Here is a 19,759-nt window from a genome sequence, read left to right as displayed (position 1 = left end):
ATTTGATTCTCCATAATATTCATTCGAAGACAACTGGGCCCCATCTTACAAAGAATTACAATTGATCCAATCAGCTACATCTATGGAAAGCCAGCAACGTCAACATCTAAAATGCATGCTTGTTCCACATATTTTCTAGATGTGATGTCCATTCATTAATTCATAGTTTTTTCTTGAAAATTCAGTGTACTTATCTTTGTTTACAAAGGACATTGTGCAAATTTCCTGAAGAAAAAATTACGACATTGATGGATTTCCATACAGTTAAAATGGATTGAATCAATCATAACTCTTTGTAAGACGGGGTCCAGATGTATACAAGGGTAGTATTTCATTAAGTGGTAGGTGATTTCAAAGAGTACTGTTAAAAGCTACTGAAATCCTTGAACCTGAATAAACCTGGGGTGGCACTCTGAAAACGTTCTTATCTTTGTTCTTATCTTTTATCTTATCTCACTGAGATAAGAAGACACTAAAATCATTGCAAATCGGTATTCTGAAAATCTTCTTAACGCGTTCTTATCTTTGTAAGGACTGCCCCCTTCTTATCTCCAACACGCCCATTTTTAAGATTTTACCAATCAAAATGCGCTTTATATTGGCAGTTTAACCAATAGAAGCGTTCCTTATGTGAAGAGAATATCATGGGCGCTGCGCGTTCACCGTTTCTGGCGCATTGCGCGAAATAGGCATTTTATACGCACTGACTGATTTTATTATTTCGAGACGTCCACGTGCAAAAAAAAGTAAAAAAAAGTAAATAAAGCAGGTACGAATAAAGAACAAAATATGAAGAAAGTAAGTAGGTATGAAAGAAAGAAGACAGAAAAGAGTCAGAATGAAGCAGAAAAAAAAGATGAAAGGGACAAAGCAGAAAATAAATGAAAAAATAAGGAGTAAACGAAAGAAAGAAAGAAAGAGAAAACGAAAGGGAAAATAAAAAGTTGGGAAAAAAAACCCGAAAAAAAAATCAATGGAAAGAATAAAGAAAAAGTTAATAGAAGAAAGACAGAGAGAAGAAAGAAAGTAAAGAAAAAGAGTAAATAAAGAACGAACGAAAAAAGAATGAGCAAAATAAAGAAAAAAAAGAAAGAAAGTAAAAAAAGACACAAAAGTGTCAGAAAGCAGAAATAAAAAAATAAGAAAATTTAAGAATTATTAAAGGGAAGGAAGAAAAAGGGGGAAAATGAAATGAATGATTAAAAAAGGAAAAGCATGTATAAAAACGAAAGAATGGAAGAAAAATAAAGATTACAAACAAGTGAAGGAAGAAAGAAAGAAAAAAGAAAAAGAAAGAAAAGGAAGAGAAACGGGGGGAAAGCAGAAAAAAGACTCAGTAAAGAAAAAAGGGATAAAACGAAAAGGGAAAATAAAAAGGAAGAAAGATGAAGTATAAATGAAACAAAGCAAAAGAAAAAAAAGAAATTAAAAGATTCAAACAGAACAAAAGTAAAGACATAAATGAAGAATGAAACAGATAGGAAGAAAGACAGACAGATAGAAAGGAAGAAAGAGACAGATAGAAAGGAAGAAAGACAGACAGATAGAAAGGAATAAAAAATGGAAAAGAAAGAAGGGATAGAAAAAAGAGACGGGCAAAATAAAGGGTGAATGAAACAAATGGTGGGAGGAATACTTGTGGGTACTTGTTACTACTAGAGGCCATCGATTTTGAGCAAGAAAAAACGCGGACATCGTGAGATGTGATAACCCTCTAGCTATCTTAAATATTATCTTAAATATCGTGAAAGATAAGAAAGAAAAAAGATAAGAACGTTTTCAGAATACCACTTATCTACATTCTGTTCTTATCTTTTAGCGCGCTTTGGTATTATATGCGCGAGTTGTAAATTTACGCGCTCAGCATTGGGGGTGGAGAGCAAGATAAGAACAAAGATAAGAACAAAAGATAAGAAAAAGATAAGAACGTTTTCAGAATACCAATTTAAGAAAGTGACGTAGATAAGAACAAAATTAAGATAAGAACGTTTTCAGAATACCGCCTGAATAAACCTGGCTCCTCTAGAATTTACAGGAGATGGGGACTATCACTTAAAGGGGAAGTTCACCCTGAAGAAAACTTTGTTGTAAAAATAGCAGAAAAAATAGAAAAAAATATTGGTGAAGGTTTGAGGAAAATCCGTTAAAGAGTAAGAAAGTTATTAGAGTTCAAAGTTTTGGATTTGTGACATCATAAACGAGCAGCTGCCCCATGTGTTATGTAATATAAAATGCAAGAATTTCCAATTTTGTATGGTTCCTGATGACTTAATTTTGTTTTCCATTCATGATCGGGTGTGAAATGATTGGTCTATTGATATAAAAAAGGTACAGTGAAAACAATTTAATATTTTGAGAAAATGACATTTAATTGATTTTTTACCATTCGCTATGTAGGAATGCTGCTCGCATATGACGTCACAAATCAAATAATTGAAATTCTAATAACTTTTTAATTATTTGATGAATTTTTCTCAAACCTTCAGCAATATTTTTTATTATTTTTTCTGCTATTTTCACAATAAACTTTTTGTCAGGGTGAACTTCCCCTTTAAATGATCTTAAAATTGTCAATGAGAAGGAAGTGACTTTCTATAGTGTGCTGAAGTTTATTACCCATCACATAATTCTATATTCATTACAACCAATACCACATGCCAAGCTTAAATTTTCAGCAATGTGAGTTGAAACGACTGAAGAATACCGTTTGGCTTTCCATATGCCAGCTGGTCAGGAGGTCAATGGTAACCTTCTGGACAGGTTATGAAAGCTCCTTGGGTCCTTTCAGACTTATTCATAATAACGCTTATTAACCATATATTGTACAAAACTTACCATCTTGAGTACAGCATCCGAGAAGATTGATAATGTTGGGATGTTTTCCGATCATCTTCATCATTGACAGCTCAGAGATGAGATCCGAGAACTCTCGATCCATAGCATTGGCTGAAAGAAAATTGCATTATATTGTTGCTAAAATCTGCTTGAACAGTCTCTCATTCTACTTCAAAACTTTTTTTTCAAATTGATTAATTCCTTTTTGATATTTTTTTCGAAATTATTTAAAAATCTTTTCCATTTTTTTTATGGGGGGAGTTCATTTACTAATTAAAATCAATTGACTGTGAAAAAGTTTTCAAAGACATTGCTTACTTGGTTAACATACTAATAATGCTATCATTTATAATTGATTTTTTTTTATTGCATAAAAAAGGAAATAAGGATATGTGCACTCATTTTATAGGACTTGTAGTTCTGCACAATTCTTAAAATAATATTTTTGACCAAAATCGATTAACACGACAGTTTGGATGAATGCTCACAATATTTTTACCTCTTCAGATTAGTTATTACTTTTATAAAAGATTTTAGAACAAGTCTACCAAAGAAGAGTTTTACAAAGATCTCATCTTGAATTTGTCACCCTAATACCGTATTGTGGAAGTATTAGTAAAACAATACGAAGAAATAGAAATGGTATAGTACAAAGTACTGGTATAACATGTGACAAAAATGGGGGGGGAATATAAACCATATCCATACAAATCAACTATTACGATCCTATCCACCATGGATTCCACCCACTGGTGTGGAACTTGGAAATTTGAAATTATCTAGAAGAATGTTAAAAACTTTCAAACTCTCACCTTTCAGCATCTTGACGGCTACCGTGCTCGTCTTCTCCTGGCATACTATGCCAACAGCTTCTCCTATCACGACCTTGCCAAATGCACCTTCTCCAATCGTCTTGCCCAAGGTGAGTCTACCATAGCAACAAAAATTCAATTTATGCATTACTGCTAGCGTATTGTATAACTTTCATTATTTAGAATAAAAGTAGAACTTTTAAAATATCCAATAATAATTTCTACATCTAGAAATTGATATTTTATCACCTATATCTCATGGAAACGGTCGGGAGGAATATACAAATCATAATGTAATACCACTAATTTCACTGAAGCACTGTTGTTGAATAACATTCAAATGCCAACATGGCTCTGTAGTACCAGAAATGCCGGAATATCATTTCACAAAAATAGCGATTTGAAGATCGAAATCATTTTCCCCTAACATTATGTCACACCCACTTCAAGGTAAATGCCAGTTTTGATAATGATATATCAAAATGAGTTCGTACAGAATCCAATGAAATGACCACCAAAGTGTCTGTTTGTATAAATAAAGAATATGTGCCAAAGGATTCTGGAAGAAATTGTGTAATTGCTGAGAAATTAGCAAATAAGCACAGGATTCGGGTCAAGCGTCAGGCACGACATTCAAAGCAACAATAATACACTGTCCCACGTGCACTTATCTGTGTTGGTGATCTTCAGTGTGAATAGTTTTCAGCGTAGATTTCAAGATTTCACCAAGTTCAGTTTATGTAACTGTACCAGATCTAGATCCTTGTTGATATACTGACAATTAAGCCTGGTTTTACATACTTTCTCACGAAATCAGTGTTTACTGCAACTACTGGCATTTCTCTTTAAACATCATCAGAACTCATACCTTCCGAACTTCTACAAAATGTGACTGTCCCAGGAAAATAAGACACAATGTCAGTAATAATATAGAAAACCTTTTTCCTTATTCAGGGACTGTCCCCTTAAAACTCTTGACAGTTTCGGGCATGTGGTTCATGAAATTCCACAATGTACAATGAATAATGCAAACGTCAAACTTTCCAAGAGAAACTCAAATCGATACACAAGATTTGGAGTGAAACATTATTCAAGAATAAGGAGAAGAGCACTTGATGGTTGCATGACCTGCATGACTGGATTAAGACTGGAGTACATACCTGTCCCTTGGGAACTCCCACTCAGGATCAAGAGGGATGTCGTATTCTGAGATGACTGTTAATGATGACGTCAGTCGATTCCTTCCAAACTGACATAAGGGAGCATTGGATTTGGTGGAGTCGATTGACATCTGGAGAAGATATAGAACAGATTCGGTTCGATGTAATTTACATACTTATAGTGTCAAGTTCTTGCACTCTTCAAGTTCCTGTCATTTGCTACTAAGTTCAAGCATATGATGTAGGTCAAGTAACAGATGACTATAGAGTGATGCACAATGATGCACAATCGCATCCAAAAATAACCGCTGACATAAAATCAGTTATTTCGAAACATTACCAGTTATTTTATTATAACTTACTATCATACGATGATCTCTCACATGGATCTTTCAAGGCAATTAAAACAGTCAGAGACTATGAGTATCCCTTCCAAACTGACGCATGGGACTTTTAATTCAGTGTTCTAAACATTTTATTCCTTGTGTTTTAGGTGACATGTACAACACATACAAAAAAAGCAATTGTTAAAAAAGAAAATCGAAGTTTCCATGCAGATAAAGCTTGGAAAACACAAGCTAAACAGTGCAAACTAGTCTGATGTACAGACCCTTTTACTTGAACACAGCTTTGTTTTATTAGATTTTGCATCTATTTTCATCATTTCACTGTATATTCTTGTGATTCTCTTTCTTTTGTTCTGAAAGTTGTGTTTCTATAAAAAATGTTCTTCATGAATTCCGTGAAATTTTTGTTTCCTGTAGAAAACTGGAAGCTCTAATCATAGAGTAGAGGATTTGCATTTGGTAGCTTACCTGTCTGTAGATGTGAGGGCGAGTACCGTTAATGCCCGCTTTGTCTGGTGGCCTCCGGTGCCTAGCCTGGGTCTGCTTGCATAAGATGGCTATGCATGTCACAAGGACGACAACGACAACAAAGCCTACCACAATGAAGACGATGAGATGAGTCTTGTTCGTTGTCTGGGTGTTTGGTGGAATATACACAGCAGGGGGCTGTGTTCTTTCTGGAGGTTGCGTCGGCGCTGTAAAATTATCATAAAAATACATGCTCATATTTCATCTTATGCTTAAAATTTTTATCCTCTCTGTACTGAGGTGGTGATGGTGGGTGGGGACTACTTTTTCATGTGATATATTTCTTCCGTTTGTTTGTGGTAACACCCGTAGGAACTCGGCAGGACAGCATTTTTTTGCCGGTAAACGCCAAGCTGGCATATAACCAATTACCTATGAAACGTTTTACGTCTAGGTTAATCAGTCATAGTGGCTGACGTTATAGACGACAGATATCACTCTCGGGCCTTTTTATCAAAGTGGAGACAATGGCAGAGTTGGGATTCGAACTCACAACCTTGCGATTATGAGTCCAATGCTCTAGCCACTGGACCACACGACACGATATATTTCTTGTTCATGTTTCCTGTATCTTTTGTCTTGTGACACAATTTATTTTTGTTATGTACTTTTTGCTCTTTTCTGGGAAATGCCACTTCTTTCATTCCCTCTCCCCTGATGCTGGGGATATCAAGCAAAGAGAAGTCAATGTTTACTCACGTTCTATGACGTCCAGATAAGCACCTTCCCAACTCATGCCATAGAAGTTTCCTGCAACACATAGGTACGGTCCTTCGTCTTCGTACTGGACATTGTAGAGTTTCAATTGATTGGCTTCTTCCATCCCACCTTGAGTTTCAAGCTAATCAACAAAAATAATTCAAACTAAATCAGTCAAAATACTCTTTCCTAATGTATATCAAACGTAGTCACTACTGTTTTATTCTTTCTTTTCAATTAGTCTGTTTTTTACTCTGAGATCATGTTATTTTATTCATTTCCTTTATTCTATTAATTTATTCTCCACTTCATATTTATTACACATGTAATCCTTTTGAGGGACAAAATAATGCCATTTTCTTTTAATTTTGTTCTTATATAGTTCAATACTCGAAGAAGGTGAGAATTTTGATGCATTTTGATTTTTTCAATCAAAAAGCTAATTGTCATATCTCCACCTTTTTAGTGTGAAACAATAAAGCAGATTGAAAAATTGAAATGAATAATTTCTTTTTCTTTTGTCTGATTCAGTACAAATGATACTTAATTTTCACTAAAAAAATGAAAAATAACTCATTTATCATTCCTTTATTAAAGCTGTACAAAGGATAGATACAAGTGCATGTGAAATTCGCTTCATATTGCACACAAACTGTCATTCTTATTCAGAAATCTAATACAATGCAGGTTTATGAAAACAAATCTAATCATTTTTTCCACAACAATAGGCTTTTTAATACATTTGTCAATGAAAAAGAAGTGATATTTGTGAAGAGAGATGAGAAGCAGATAAACATAGAATAATGTGAGCAAGAAGAGCAGTGAAAAGTTTGAACTTAGAAGAAAAAGAAGAGAAATTTGAACCGAGATAAGAAGCAGGAAGAGAAGTGCACATAATAAAATGAAGAATCAGCAGAGAAATATGTATATATCAACAGAAGGAGGTTTGCCAATAATGAAGAACAAGACAATTCCTAATACAATGTTTGAAAAAAAAAGAATCCCATAACTTAAGTTTTCTGAATTAAATTGGTTTTAGAAAGTAATTTCATGCAAAAATAGAATATTTCCACCCAGTGCTTTAGTATTGTGTTTTAGAAAGTCAAGATACATGCAGCATGCTAATTATAAGAAGTTAGTTTATTAATTGAGAAATATGTTTGTCATGCAAATCAGGAACATGCAAAGAAATAATCAAAAACTTGCTTTTCCTAGAGAGAAAAATATAAAGCTTAGTTGATTCACTTGATTCCTGGAAAGAATAGAAATCCACAGAACAACTTTTAGAATGAATGACAAGAAAATAAAAGACTAAAATATGACAAATATGGAGATAGAAAATACATAATACAGGAGCACGATACAGAAATAAAGATTATATCAAAGGGAAAAAGATAAAGTAAATGAGATACAGAAGCGGAGTAAAGACATTGAAAGGGAAATTTCACCACAGAAAAAAAAATGGTTAAGAAAATGAAAATAAGGATACCAAACTTGACCCCTTAATAATGCCACTCCTCTTTCAATTAAAAAAAAAAATTAAGATACACAAATAAATTTCTTTTTTTTTCTGTGTAATTTTTCAAGTCATGAAGACGAAGTTATCCCTTTGTTAAATGCCCTTCAGTATATGCAAAATTTTCTTTCCCATTTAAGCAAAAACTAGGGTATATAAGGGCAGCATCATATTAATATCTATGAAGTTATAAGAAATGACTAAGACCCCATGATGAAAGTGTTTCAGAAATGTAATCAGACATAAATATATCACAGAAAATAAATTCAAAGGTGAGCAAAAGAATATTACAAGAACATCAAGTAATAGAAAGAAAATATGATAGCTTGAAGCATATAAAATGAACACTGAAGTAACATCTCTTTAAAAGAGATCAAAAGGCAATATTGATCAGCTAATTACTGGTAGGGTGAAAATATCATGTACATTTTTTGTTCTATTTATATTTTCTAATAAAATTAGATCTTCTGATTGAAATGCTTCTTTTTTGATAAATTATTTGTAGAAGGGGCCCAATTTTACTGAAGCAAGAACTTGTAGTTCAAAAGTGAACGTCACTACTGGCATGTTAAAATAAGGCATCGCCACACAGATTGATATGGTAGAGTTGTATAAACTCTACTGAAAAATTGAAAAGTATAATAAGCCAGGTATTGTCACCCTACCAATGTTTCAACAAATAATACTTCAGGATAGAATTACTTCCACCACGAAAGCATCTAGTTTGTGAAGAGAAAAGAATACCAAATATCCAGCCTGGGCTTAGAACTGGAAACAGCTGTAAGAGGAAGAAGAAATGGTGGTGATGATGATGGTGACAAAATACCTGAATAAGATGGAGACATTCCAACATCCTCTTTGATTGATTCTGGTAGAAGACGTCCAAGAACTCATCGCAGGTGAGCATCGGCTCCTCGACCCATCGTTGCTGCTCGTCCAACATCATTACCAAACATTAACATGCCGGGAAGAAGCGTGATCGCCATAGCAACCAACAATAAGATGGTTGCCCATGACCGTGATCGCAGAATGAATGATTGGTGGTATAATGGTAGTGGGAGGGGGAGGTAGGCAGGCATGCACGAGGGACAATGGGAAAAAATGGAAAATCAAATTATGTTAGTGGTTAAATTCAGTTATAGTACTTCTCCATGCTACAACATCACTGAAAGTCTCGTTGACATAAAAATGGCAAAGTTGGCAAGTTTCAAAACATTTTTCTTCACATGAACATCATACCATAATCACGCATCCATCAGTTAACACAGTATAATTTCAATTCAGCATCACTAAAAATCAGTCTATCATTCCATTTTCATACTTATATTATGTTTTCAATACATAATACAGAGCTATTCATATAGCACCTCCCCGCAACCCCCACCGTCCCGACCAAAAAATGTCAAAAATATAGAATATCTTTTTTTTTTACATATCGGTATAATCAATTTCCATATAAACAACCTTCAGATGCTAGATTTTACAGGTAACATACATACATTTTGTGCATGCGGTCTACATGACTACATATCTCTTACCTTATAATACAGCTGATTTAGTTTGAACACATCCATAATGAGGTGGTTTGGAAGAATAATCAAAGTTTTTGTTTAATTTCTTGTTTACATTTGAAGCAATGGTAAACATTTCTACATGTATGTCAATACCATGCCTATACTGACAAGGAACATTAACGTCACATTAATAGTGGATAGGTATGTGCATTGGGAATATGACATTATATCAACAGTATGTCATAATTGCATGCATGCAAGAGTAAAGTATTTTACAGTGACAGTCACACTGTACTACTGATAATTTCTAACACCATTGTTTTCTGAAAAAATATGACAACTCCCCCCCCCCCTTTTGATTGTTTTCCAAAACAATATGACTCCCTCCCATTTCTCGTTTCATTAAAAGATTCCTCCGCTCACACGTCTATATATTTTTTGTAGGTCTGTATAGAATATACTTTAATTCAGGCATGAGACAACAAATTCAGATACAGACATGAAAGAATAGATGAAAAGAATTAAACATACAACCATCCCCTCCCCCCCACAAAAAAGGGAGGAAATAAAAAAATAACAACAAATGAGCAAAACTTGACACTATTACTGGCTACAAAAAATAATAAATGAAAGATAGTTCACAACCACATAATCACAACATCCAAGCATCAGCAACAATCACATACACTACATAATCATAATATATCAACATTGCCATAAAAACACACAGTGAAATGCTCATGTTGATACAATAATACAAAACAAAATTGAATTCATATGAATATAATACATCATCTGAAAAACATATGTGGGTATCATGCAACGGACTTCATGCACATGCAATATCATTTCATCAAAAGTCATATAAACAAAATATAACAGTACTTTCTCATTCTCATGCACAACTTATATCAATCTAACTTAATACTATACTTTTTTTTCTTAATACAAATTTATATTTCTGAATGATTATTCTCTTTCAGCATTTCAGAGTTTAGAAGCTCTTCACTACATATTCCAATAAGCATTAGTCTTGTTTGGATTAGAAAAATCAGTTAATCATATAATTAATGCAGATCAATCATTGCATGCTTTACAAGCATTTGATCATATTGTATCACATCACTAATAGTACACATTTATTATTTGTCAAATCAATCAAATGTGCTGAAAATGATTACAAACTAAAAAAAACATGAAAACCCTCCTCGACATCTGTAGCCAAAAATTCACAAAGTTGGATTAACTAAACCCATGGGTTATAACCAATGTTTACATTGAACACCTGGCTCCTAAAACAATCCTAGGTGGTATATTTACCCAACTTGATCAAAAATTATGTCAAATGACATGTTTTAAACCATGAGTTAAGACAGTAAACCAACTTGTATGAAAATTTGGGCACAAGAAGTAAGTTATATTTGGCATTCACTGTAATTAATTCATATTCTTTATATCTATTTGAAACTGGGAAGGCCGATCCACCCAATTCTCTGTTCCTCTTTTTCATTCTTTTTCAGTCACTTAGTTTCATTTTCTTACCTGAAGGATACTAATATGGTCATCAATGTCCGACAGACTCTGTCTGGTGCTATTGGTCCCATTGTAACGCATCCAGGCAAAGTGCGGCGTCAGGTCGCTGACGACCCGACACACGAACGACGTGTTGGAACCCACTACGGCGGTCACGTTCTTCATGGGCGACATGATGGGCTTCACAGGGAGTCGTTCTGCAACAGGACGAGAAACGATTCAAAATCCTTTTAAAAAGACCACTAACATACACCTAAAGGTACATCATGATTCTGCATGAAATAGTTTGGATTCTTTAACCCATACAACACAGGGGGAATATCTTGCAGCAGGCAAAAAAATATATATTTTTCTGCTTTCAAGGGCTACTTTTCACAAATTACAGGCTTAATCTGCAACATTGGACATAACATTCTGATGACTGGGGATTTGTAGAGCTCCTTTTTTAGTTTTCAGGGATCTTTTGACCCCCAGCCCCTGTGTAATTTTTTCTGTCTTGCAGGATTTGCTTTCTTTCCATTGTTTGTCTATCATGGATTAGTTAGGCCTTCCTACAAGTAAACTTATGAGACAAACTGAAAAAGGGACAGCAACTTTATAACTAGATGCAACAGAAATTAAATACAATTTCAATAGAGTTAGGGGCAAGTCTCATTTACGATATTTTGTGCCTCAATCACTGTCTGGTCTTAAAAGAGTTTTATGAGGGAGAGAAGAATAACAAACCTCTGATTTTGACATCATATGTGTGGTCAATGGTGCCATACTGGTTGCTCACGACGCAAGTATATTTCCCAGAGTCTGTAATGATCGCCCGACGGATGATCAGTAGGAAACCTTTCTCTTCAACCTGGCAGAAAATATAAGAGGGTAGAGTAGGTGTTAAGTTTACCAAATGATACATTTGAACATAGAAATGAATGAAATGACATTAAGTTGATCATAATACTGTTCCACGTTTGGTTGGCTGTGCAGACACCTTGCATGCTTCACCCGCCCTCTTGTTAAATCTTCTTACAGTGTATGAGGTTAGAAGTCAATGTGTTTTATCAAGCTTTTCTCTGAATCTGATACCAACCACAGTTACCAGTACTTGTATGACTCAAGGGATAATGGATACAACTTGGGAATTCTTGTACATCTGAAATGTCTTTTCTTGTAATGACACTCATAATGGCTTCTGCGTAGCTGCCAATAAGGCGCTTCAGTGTATCAAGGAACAGATTCCTTCCAGGAACCCATTTACCTCACTTGGGTCAGGTGTGGTATAGGTGCATCAATGTCTTCTCAAAGGACATTGTTGCAGCCCAAATTGATTCCTGCATCTGCCTGAGAAGATCCCATCGCTAGGGAGTGTTCCATGAAACAAATGGTCACTGCCAAATTGGCTCTGAACCAATCAGATGCAAGCATTTTGGTAGCTTACAACAGCAGTCTCACTGACCATCTGTTTCATGCAATGCTCCCTACACTCACCCTTGTAGGTCTAATGACATTCTGCTTCCAGTTGTTCTCTCCATCCTTGATCCATGTAATGTTAGGGGTAGGTGTTCCTCTGGCTGCGCACTCCAGCCTGACCTTTGTGTGGCTTGGTAGGGGCCTCTCCGGCTCCATGCGCTCCGGGTAGGTGAACCTCGGGAAGTGCATCTCTTCTTCCGTTTCATTGTACGGGCCGTCGTAGTCCAGCGAAGAGAAGGATTCCAGGACGCTGGATTCGTCGTACGCAGAATCTGCATGCGTGTCTGGGAGTTACAAAAATGCAGAATAATTTAATTTAAGCAATGTAGGTATCATCACCCTGGGATAAATTATGCAATAAGTTCATCTAGACTGACTATGAGACTACCATTTTTCTCAGATGTTGTTTGAAGGTTTGCATGGTGGCATGTACAATTGCTGATGTGGTTTACGGTACACCATGTGGAGTGTTGTAGAAACAGTGGACAGAAGAAGAGAAGTGGATAGGCGAGAAAGTGGAGATTTGAGAGTAGAGTATTCTTTCTTGAAAATAATCATGAAAAGGACTGTAAACCAGAAGGAATGTTGAGTGAGAACAGCTTGAGTAGTAGAGCTGATGAGGAGATGCTGGCTGGCTCCTGAAGACGGACAGTCAACCTGTCCGAAACGTTGAGTCTCTCTACTACTCATCATCTCTACTCGCCGACTCAAGCCAGCATCTCCTCATCAGCTCTACTACTCAAGCTGTTCTCACTCAACATTCTTTCTGGTTTACAGTCCTTTTCAGGACTATTTTCAAGAAAGAATACTCTACTCTCAAATCTCCACTTTCTCGCCTATCCACTTCTTCTCTTCTTCTATCCACTGTTTCTACAACACTCCACATGGTGTACCGTAAACCACATCAGCAATACCCTTTTTCTATTTTCATTGTCTTCCATTTTATATCTATCTTCAGAAATAATATCATAAAAGAACTGAAATGTGATTCCTAGGATTTTATATAATTTCTCAAGAAATAACATTGATAAGGGCTGATTGGTTGAGGTTTAGCAACACTACCAAAATTTGTGTCACATAAGTGCCTGAATACCAATCTGTTAAGTTAAATGGCAGGGTTTGTTTTAACCAAGTTGACTGTGAAAAGATAAAAAATTGTTTTATTTGGGTTTGCTTTATTAATATTATTCATATAATCTTTGGATTGAACAGGAAGGATTTCTATGAATATGCATTTAATTTCTCCACAATCTGGAAAGGGTTCAAAGTGTAGGTCTACACAATAAATTCAATGCCCATTCTACACCACAGTAAAATTTAGACAATGCTGCCCTCTACTGATATTTTGCGGCCAATGTCTGGGTTATCAAGGGCAATGAAGTTTGATCAGGAATGGCAGCCAGGTCACGAACATTTAATGACAGCGCTAAACTTGCAACCATGTCAGCGACCGAAATGTAAAATATGATACCGAGAAAGCATATTGTTGTTGAAATTAATGACGTCGGCCGAGGGAGGTGAAAAACACTGGCAATAAATCAAGAGGGTTTTACAAGGCAGTGACAGAGAAAGGCCATCATGTCATGAAACATTGCCTTATTTATTTGTTATTCTAGCTAAAAAGCAATCTCTAGTGATATGGTTTATACCGAACTGAACTGGTAAATTACATACGAAAATCATTCATATTGATCTCTCTGAGAATTTCCTATATTTGATGTAGTGTGCATTATCATTTACTTATTTTGTTCATACATCAAGACAATTTTGCTTAAAGTGACTTTATGCCTACATCCACCCACAATTGCTGAATGTTTGCTTCTTATTAAGTAAAAAGTTACTAAATCAATCAATCAATTCATTTTATGAAGGTATTAAAAAGGAGAAGCAGAAAATTAATCAATCATTACTGTGGGAGTATATCATAAGACTACACGACCAAAACTTTGAATTAAAGATACAGGAACTGTTTTGAGTAGTTCAGGTCTTGATCTGATGCTATATAAAATTAATGTACTGAATTTGCTTTGCAAAAAATACTGAAAAAAAAAACTTTCACTGACCAACTACTATCAAGGTAAAGTTGACATGGATGGGGTTGCCGAAGGAATTGGATGCCACGCAGGTATATAGGCCAGCGTCGGACAACTTCAAGGGCTTGAAGAGTATGGCCGTCTTGGTGAAGATCACATGATCATCGTGGCTGCTGGATCTTATATCGGTCCCGTTCTTCAGCCATCTGGTATAAGGTCTAGGGTCCGCTCTCACTGGACAGGGTATCTTGTGGTCAAACCCGAGACTCTTTTCCACCACCCCTTTGAAGTTCCGCCTCAATGTCGGTGGCTCTGTTCAAAGAAAGGAAAAATTGAAAATATTGTAAAGTTTAACACCAGTGTTATTGATATGCAGTTAAGTTCAATACAGGGCAGGGAAAAATTGACGCAGGGGCTAGGGGCAAATAAGCCCCCGAAGTGCCCTACGGAGCGATGGAAAACTAACAAAGAGCTCCTTAAAATCCAAAAGGATCTAACATAAACTGTAATATGTAGCAAAATTGGGCTGGTAAGCTAAAAAAAAAAAAAAGCCCTGCAAACGAAAATTCTGATTTATTACCTGGTGATGTTAGGACTACATAGGCCTATTTGATTATTTCATTGCTTTTTGGTGTTGTGTTCAAACTATATGGTGTAATACTAATTTCTAGGGACAAGAAATTGTCTGGTGTTAGTTTTGACACCTAAGATTTTGAGGTGTTTGTCTGTCAAAGAAGGCATTGACCCATATTTGAATGATTCAAAGCCTACTTGAAACTTGCTTCTGAATGCATTAGATGATGAATTTAGCACACAAACCAAACAGAACGACATCAAGGCACCAACACGTCTGCTTAATATTTGCCTCCGATAAAACAATTCCTCAAAACTTGGCACCACTTTTTCTGACTTAACTCAAACATTACAATCATACAACCACTACATGAGTGGAAAGAAAATTTGAACATAAAACCACCCATTAACCTTATCTTTAAAAAATACTACATTTATGATATTGAAAGTACAAACTGCACAAACTATTCTTCAATCTTTTACTGCCTATTCAGTTTTGGCGGGAAATCGAATGGGTCCAACGTCCACCCAATATACAATAGAAGATAACGAAGATTGTACTCTTTTGCCTCTTAAAGATGCCCTTGATAAAACAAAGTCAACATAGTACAGGGCATGTTTCTTACACCTTTACTGTAGCCTAAATACCTTTTGTAAAAACTGTGTTTTCAGATAAACACAAGAAACAAAAGCTGCTGTTTTCGCAAACTTCTAAACTAAATACCAGACTTAACACATCCAGAAAGCCCATGGGGAAGAACATGTAAACTGCATTCAATGTTTGTAATTCAATGGGAACGGAGATCAATATCAGATTCCCCTCTTACAAAGAGTTACGATTAATCTTATCAACAACTATGGAAAGCCAGAAACGTCATTATCTAGCATGCATTTTTTTGCTCAAAATATTTTCTTGATATGATTTATACATCCATCATTTTCTTGACAATTCAGTGTGCTTCTCTTTGTTTACAGTGACATTGATGGATTTCCATATAGTTGAGATTGATCAGATCAATGGTAACTAAGACGGGGCCAAGGTGATTCTAAGTAAGAATGCAACCAAAATGTTTATCAAAGAAACCAGAAGCCAACATCTGAAAAGCATGGACTATTTGCAAGATATTTCTTTCTGTACTTCCAAAATGATATGAAAATTGCGGAACAGAAAGAAAGAGCCTGTCTCAAAGCAACAACAAAAGTTGGAGAGAAAAAATACCATCCACATCCGCAAGTATCCTATGTAAATTTAAAGGTATTTGGATTTTGATTCTAGGTCTATGGTCAAACTGAAATACAATATTTCAACTTAGTTTACAGGAATCATTCAGATATGATTTTTAGTCATACTAGTCAAAGTTTGTCAAGTTAGTAATTCTATCAGTTGCTACTACTTAACAAGTTACTTGGCGTGTTGTAGGCCTATCATTTGTTTTTCATTCTGCTGAACTTCTTGTCACAGCTGATATCCTTCCCTGTGCACTGGGGGCAGCTGTCTTCGCCTTCATCACCTCCTCGTAAATTATCTCTCATCCAGGCCAGGGGCTTAAACAACAACGAACCAATCACGTCACAGAACATTCATGTTACCCTGACAAGATCATTGCAATATCATCTATTTGTTGTCGCACGCCTAGCTCGTTTTATTTGTCTTATCATCTCACCATGAATAGAGCGTTGACAGGTCTATGCCTGGAGCATCAATAGTACAATACTTTGTATATTGATCTCTAGCTCATAAAAGAGATATCAAGACTTTACACATCTCCATCGGTGGTGAACTTCGACTTGTGATAGAAAAAGAAAATGCTTGTATCAACAGTAAATGTTACGCCAGGTCCCTTGATTGAGACAAACGGGTGCAGGGATCAAGGATTGGTAGTAGCAGTAAGTCTCTGGATTTAATCTTTGATAGATATGATAGGTCACGTACATTGGCAAGACAATCTAGGCCCCATTACATTGTAAGCTTTGTGATTTATCATATGATTTATCAATTTCATTGATTATTGCGTGCAACCAAATATGAAAATCAACTATACCATCAGTCTCTTCAATAGCTTTGTGTACATGGTCCTGATATAACTTGTCTGGTCTGCTATGTCGGGCAGGGACAAGAGGGGGATGGTTTGGTGGCACGGATTTCTTACGAATACATTGTATGCAAGAAGGCCCTGAAACAAAACAAAATCCCTCAACATTTATAAAGAGGAATTGACAAAGAAGAAATTGGGAGGGAGCTCTCTTGCAAGTCGCCTCACAGAAGGCGGTTGATGAATATTTACAAGACCTCAAATTCACCAAGAAATCTGATATTAGGCATGCGCGAAAGCATGCATCTCTGTCTCAAGACAGTACATTGCTAAAGGCTGAAAAGGAGCTGAATCCTAGCATAAGCCCCCAAAAAAAGCTACACCTCTTTTATTGCACACTTTAAGAAAAAATACGTAAAATTCAAGAGACAGTGTTAATCTGTCAAAAGGCAATGCAGCATCCGAAACGGCTCTTTGCTGATCAGTTAATACATGCAGGCAGCTATCCGACGCCAAATACAGAAATTCTGAGACATACAGTAAGAAGTCCTGCAGTTGTTCATGTCAGATGCCTAATACCCAACCAATTACAAAAAAATACCTGATATTACCAGTATCTCTTACTCAGATTAAGAATCAGTATTATACAGAGTGTGAACACAAATTTTTCATGATATCCCCAACAAAAATGCAAAGTTTGTGAAGTACTATTTGACATAATGAAAACGTCCAATTCACAGAAAGATGAGTGAACATCCTCAGGCTCAGAATATTGAATACAAGTGTCCTGTTGCTGACTCATGAGTTGTAACTACAAGAACTTTGTCTGATTCGGGTGAGTGTGAATGCATCATATAAGAAATCAGCTATTTCAACAGGTATTTTGAGGCCTGAACAATTTCTCGTGACTTTAATGAAGGTATTTCTTGAATGGAGTGGGTATGAAAGTGCTGATTGCCTGGAAGAGGCGGAGATGAAATGCCCATCTGACGATCATATTTCATCTGTCATCATCTCCAATGTGACTAGTTGTTCATCTCATGAGAGAATAAAACATCAATGTATCTAAAGATTGCTTTGAAAAGACAGTCAAATGCAGAAAGCGTGGATGCAGACAGTATCATGTGCAATTGAAGACTTCTAAAAAAAAAAAAACTTCCCATAACTAAACATAGGTTCAGTTTCTTCAAAAATAAACAAATATAACATGTAAAATATCATTTACCAGAAAAAAATGAGTCATAGAAGTTTGGCTGTTACATAGACCTACATAGCCAAGCATAACATGTTAGAATGATAAACAAGAAGAAAATAACAGACCGAAAAGAATGTGGCAACAAAAGCTTTTGTGAAGAAACAAAATCCAACAAATGAAATGCAAAGAAAAGAAGAGAGAGTAGTATAAAAGAGTAACTGGAAAGAAGAGCTGTTTTAGAAAATGCATACAACACCTGTTTATTTTCATTTCATTCTTCTGGCAAGGAGCCACCATGAACCCAACAAAAAAATTGTCAAAACTAAATATTGGTTGTTCTGGAGATGGAATAATTGACATAGAAATAGTTTTTTAAAGCATTCAAAGGGGGGAAAAGAGAGAGAAAAAGGAGACACTGCTTCTCCTTTAGTTCAGGGTCATATACATTGCCCCGCTGAAGAATGTGTGAAATCTCATGGCAGGCTAAGCCGTCGCCATAGCTGGGCTAATATTTGTGTAATCAAGTTCAATTTTTTGTTCTTCACAATGAGAGTTTGGGGGGGGGGGCGATGTGGATTCCCTCGATAGCATATCTCCTCAGTGGCCCCTCACTCACTCACTCCCACATACTTCTACAGGCTACAATACACTTGAAGCTTTGTCAACCACCCACACGCTAACTAACAAGACTTTTTGTTAACAAAATATCCAACAAAATGTTTCATAACAAAGGAAGATTTGCCACTGATACATGCACATCCAATGTCAAAGCCTTGGAACATGTTACTCGATGTTTTGATTTCATTTTGTGACAGTTCGGCCTGGAATTTTATGATCTTATTTGACAGCTTTGTAACAAAAGGCCCAATGGAAGAAATAATTGGCATATTGATTTTATGACAAAAGGAAAGCTTGTTTTGTATTTAAGGATGAAATCTTAATAACAAGGATTACATTATCTACAACTTCTGTATATTTGTAATTCGTAAATTCGATTAATCAATTTAACAGGTGAGTGGCCAATAGCATTTAGTTTTTGAGAGGTCAAGTTTCAAGCAGCAATTGTAGAAAGGATGACATCAGCCAACTTTCATGTTTGGTAAATATCTACCTAAGTGTGCACAAAAAGCATGATTACAAAGAACTTGTCACATGAAAAGGCAAGTGAATATCCTATAGAACTTGTCAATAAGGGTGTTAATATTCAAAATGACAGTTAACAATAACTATAAAGGCGAAAAATTTCCCAGCAAACAAACATCATTAATCACTTCTTTTCCCCATCTAAATACTGGAATACAGTCCAAATTACAGATATTTTGCAATATCAGATATTTTGCAATCTGTCTGAATAAAGAGGAATCTTTTAAAATAATATCAGAAATAGAATTATCCTATAGTGCCCTACTGTAAAAATAAGTTGTACATATAATATTCAGAAAATATTTAATTATTCATACACCACATTACCATTACAAATTACTTGGATGATGTGAAACTAATGGGATACATGTAATCAACTA

General features: G+C 35.6%; 1 protein-coding gene across 3 annotated transcripts in view; it reads right to left on the bottom strand.

The window, feature by feature from the left end:
• The window catches only part of LOC121425598 (fibroblast growth factor receptor-like), a 62,394-nt gene that overhangs the window by 8,426 nt on the left and 34,209 nt on the right, over positions 1-19,759 (bottom strand). For 2 of the 3 annotated variants that reach the window (XM_041621711.1, XM_041621709.1), the window contains exons 5-14: positions 14,466-14,747; positions 12,421-12,686; positions 11,671-11,794; positions 10,954-11,141; positions 8,724-8,825; positions 6,382-6,523; positions 5,623-5,849; positions 4,808-4,938; positions 3,648-3,763; positions 2,836-2,946 (exon numbers count right to left, since the gene is read on the bottom strand). In XM_041621711.1, coding sequence (XP_041477645.1) covers positions 2,836-2,946; positions 3,648-3,763; positions 4,808-4,938; positions 5,623-5,849; positions 6,382-6,523; positions 8,724-8,825; positions 10,954-11,141; positions 11,671-11,794; positions 12,421-12,686; positions 14,466-14,747 — 1,689 coding nt within the window. The remainder of the gene's footprint in view (positions 1-2,835; positions 2,947-3,647; positions 3,764-4,807; positions 4,939-5,622; positions 5,850-6,381; positions 6,524-8,723; positions 8,826-10,953; positions 11,142-11,670; positions 11,795-12,420; positions 12,687-14,465; positions 14,748-19,759) is intronic. The other variant, XM_041621712.1, reaches the window with a different exon arrangement.

Source organism: Lytechinus variegatus, chromosome 12 (assembly GCF_018143015.1).
Source record: "Lytechinus variegatus isolate NC3 chromosome 12, Lvar_3.0, whole genome shotgun sequence".
Classification (NCBI taxonomy): domain Eukaryota; kingdom Metazoa; phylum Echinodermata; class Echinoidea; order Temnopleuroida; family Toxopneustidae; genus Lytechinus; species Lytechinus variegatus.
The sequence above is the reverse complement of the archived record's forward strand: the minus strand, read 5'-3'. Positions and strand labels throughout refer to the sequence as shown.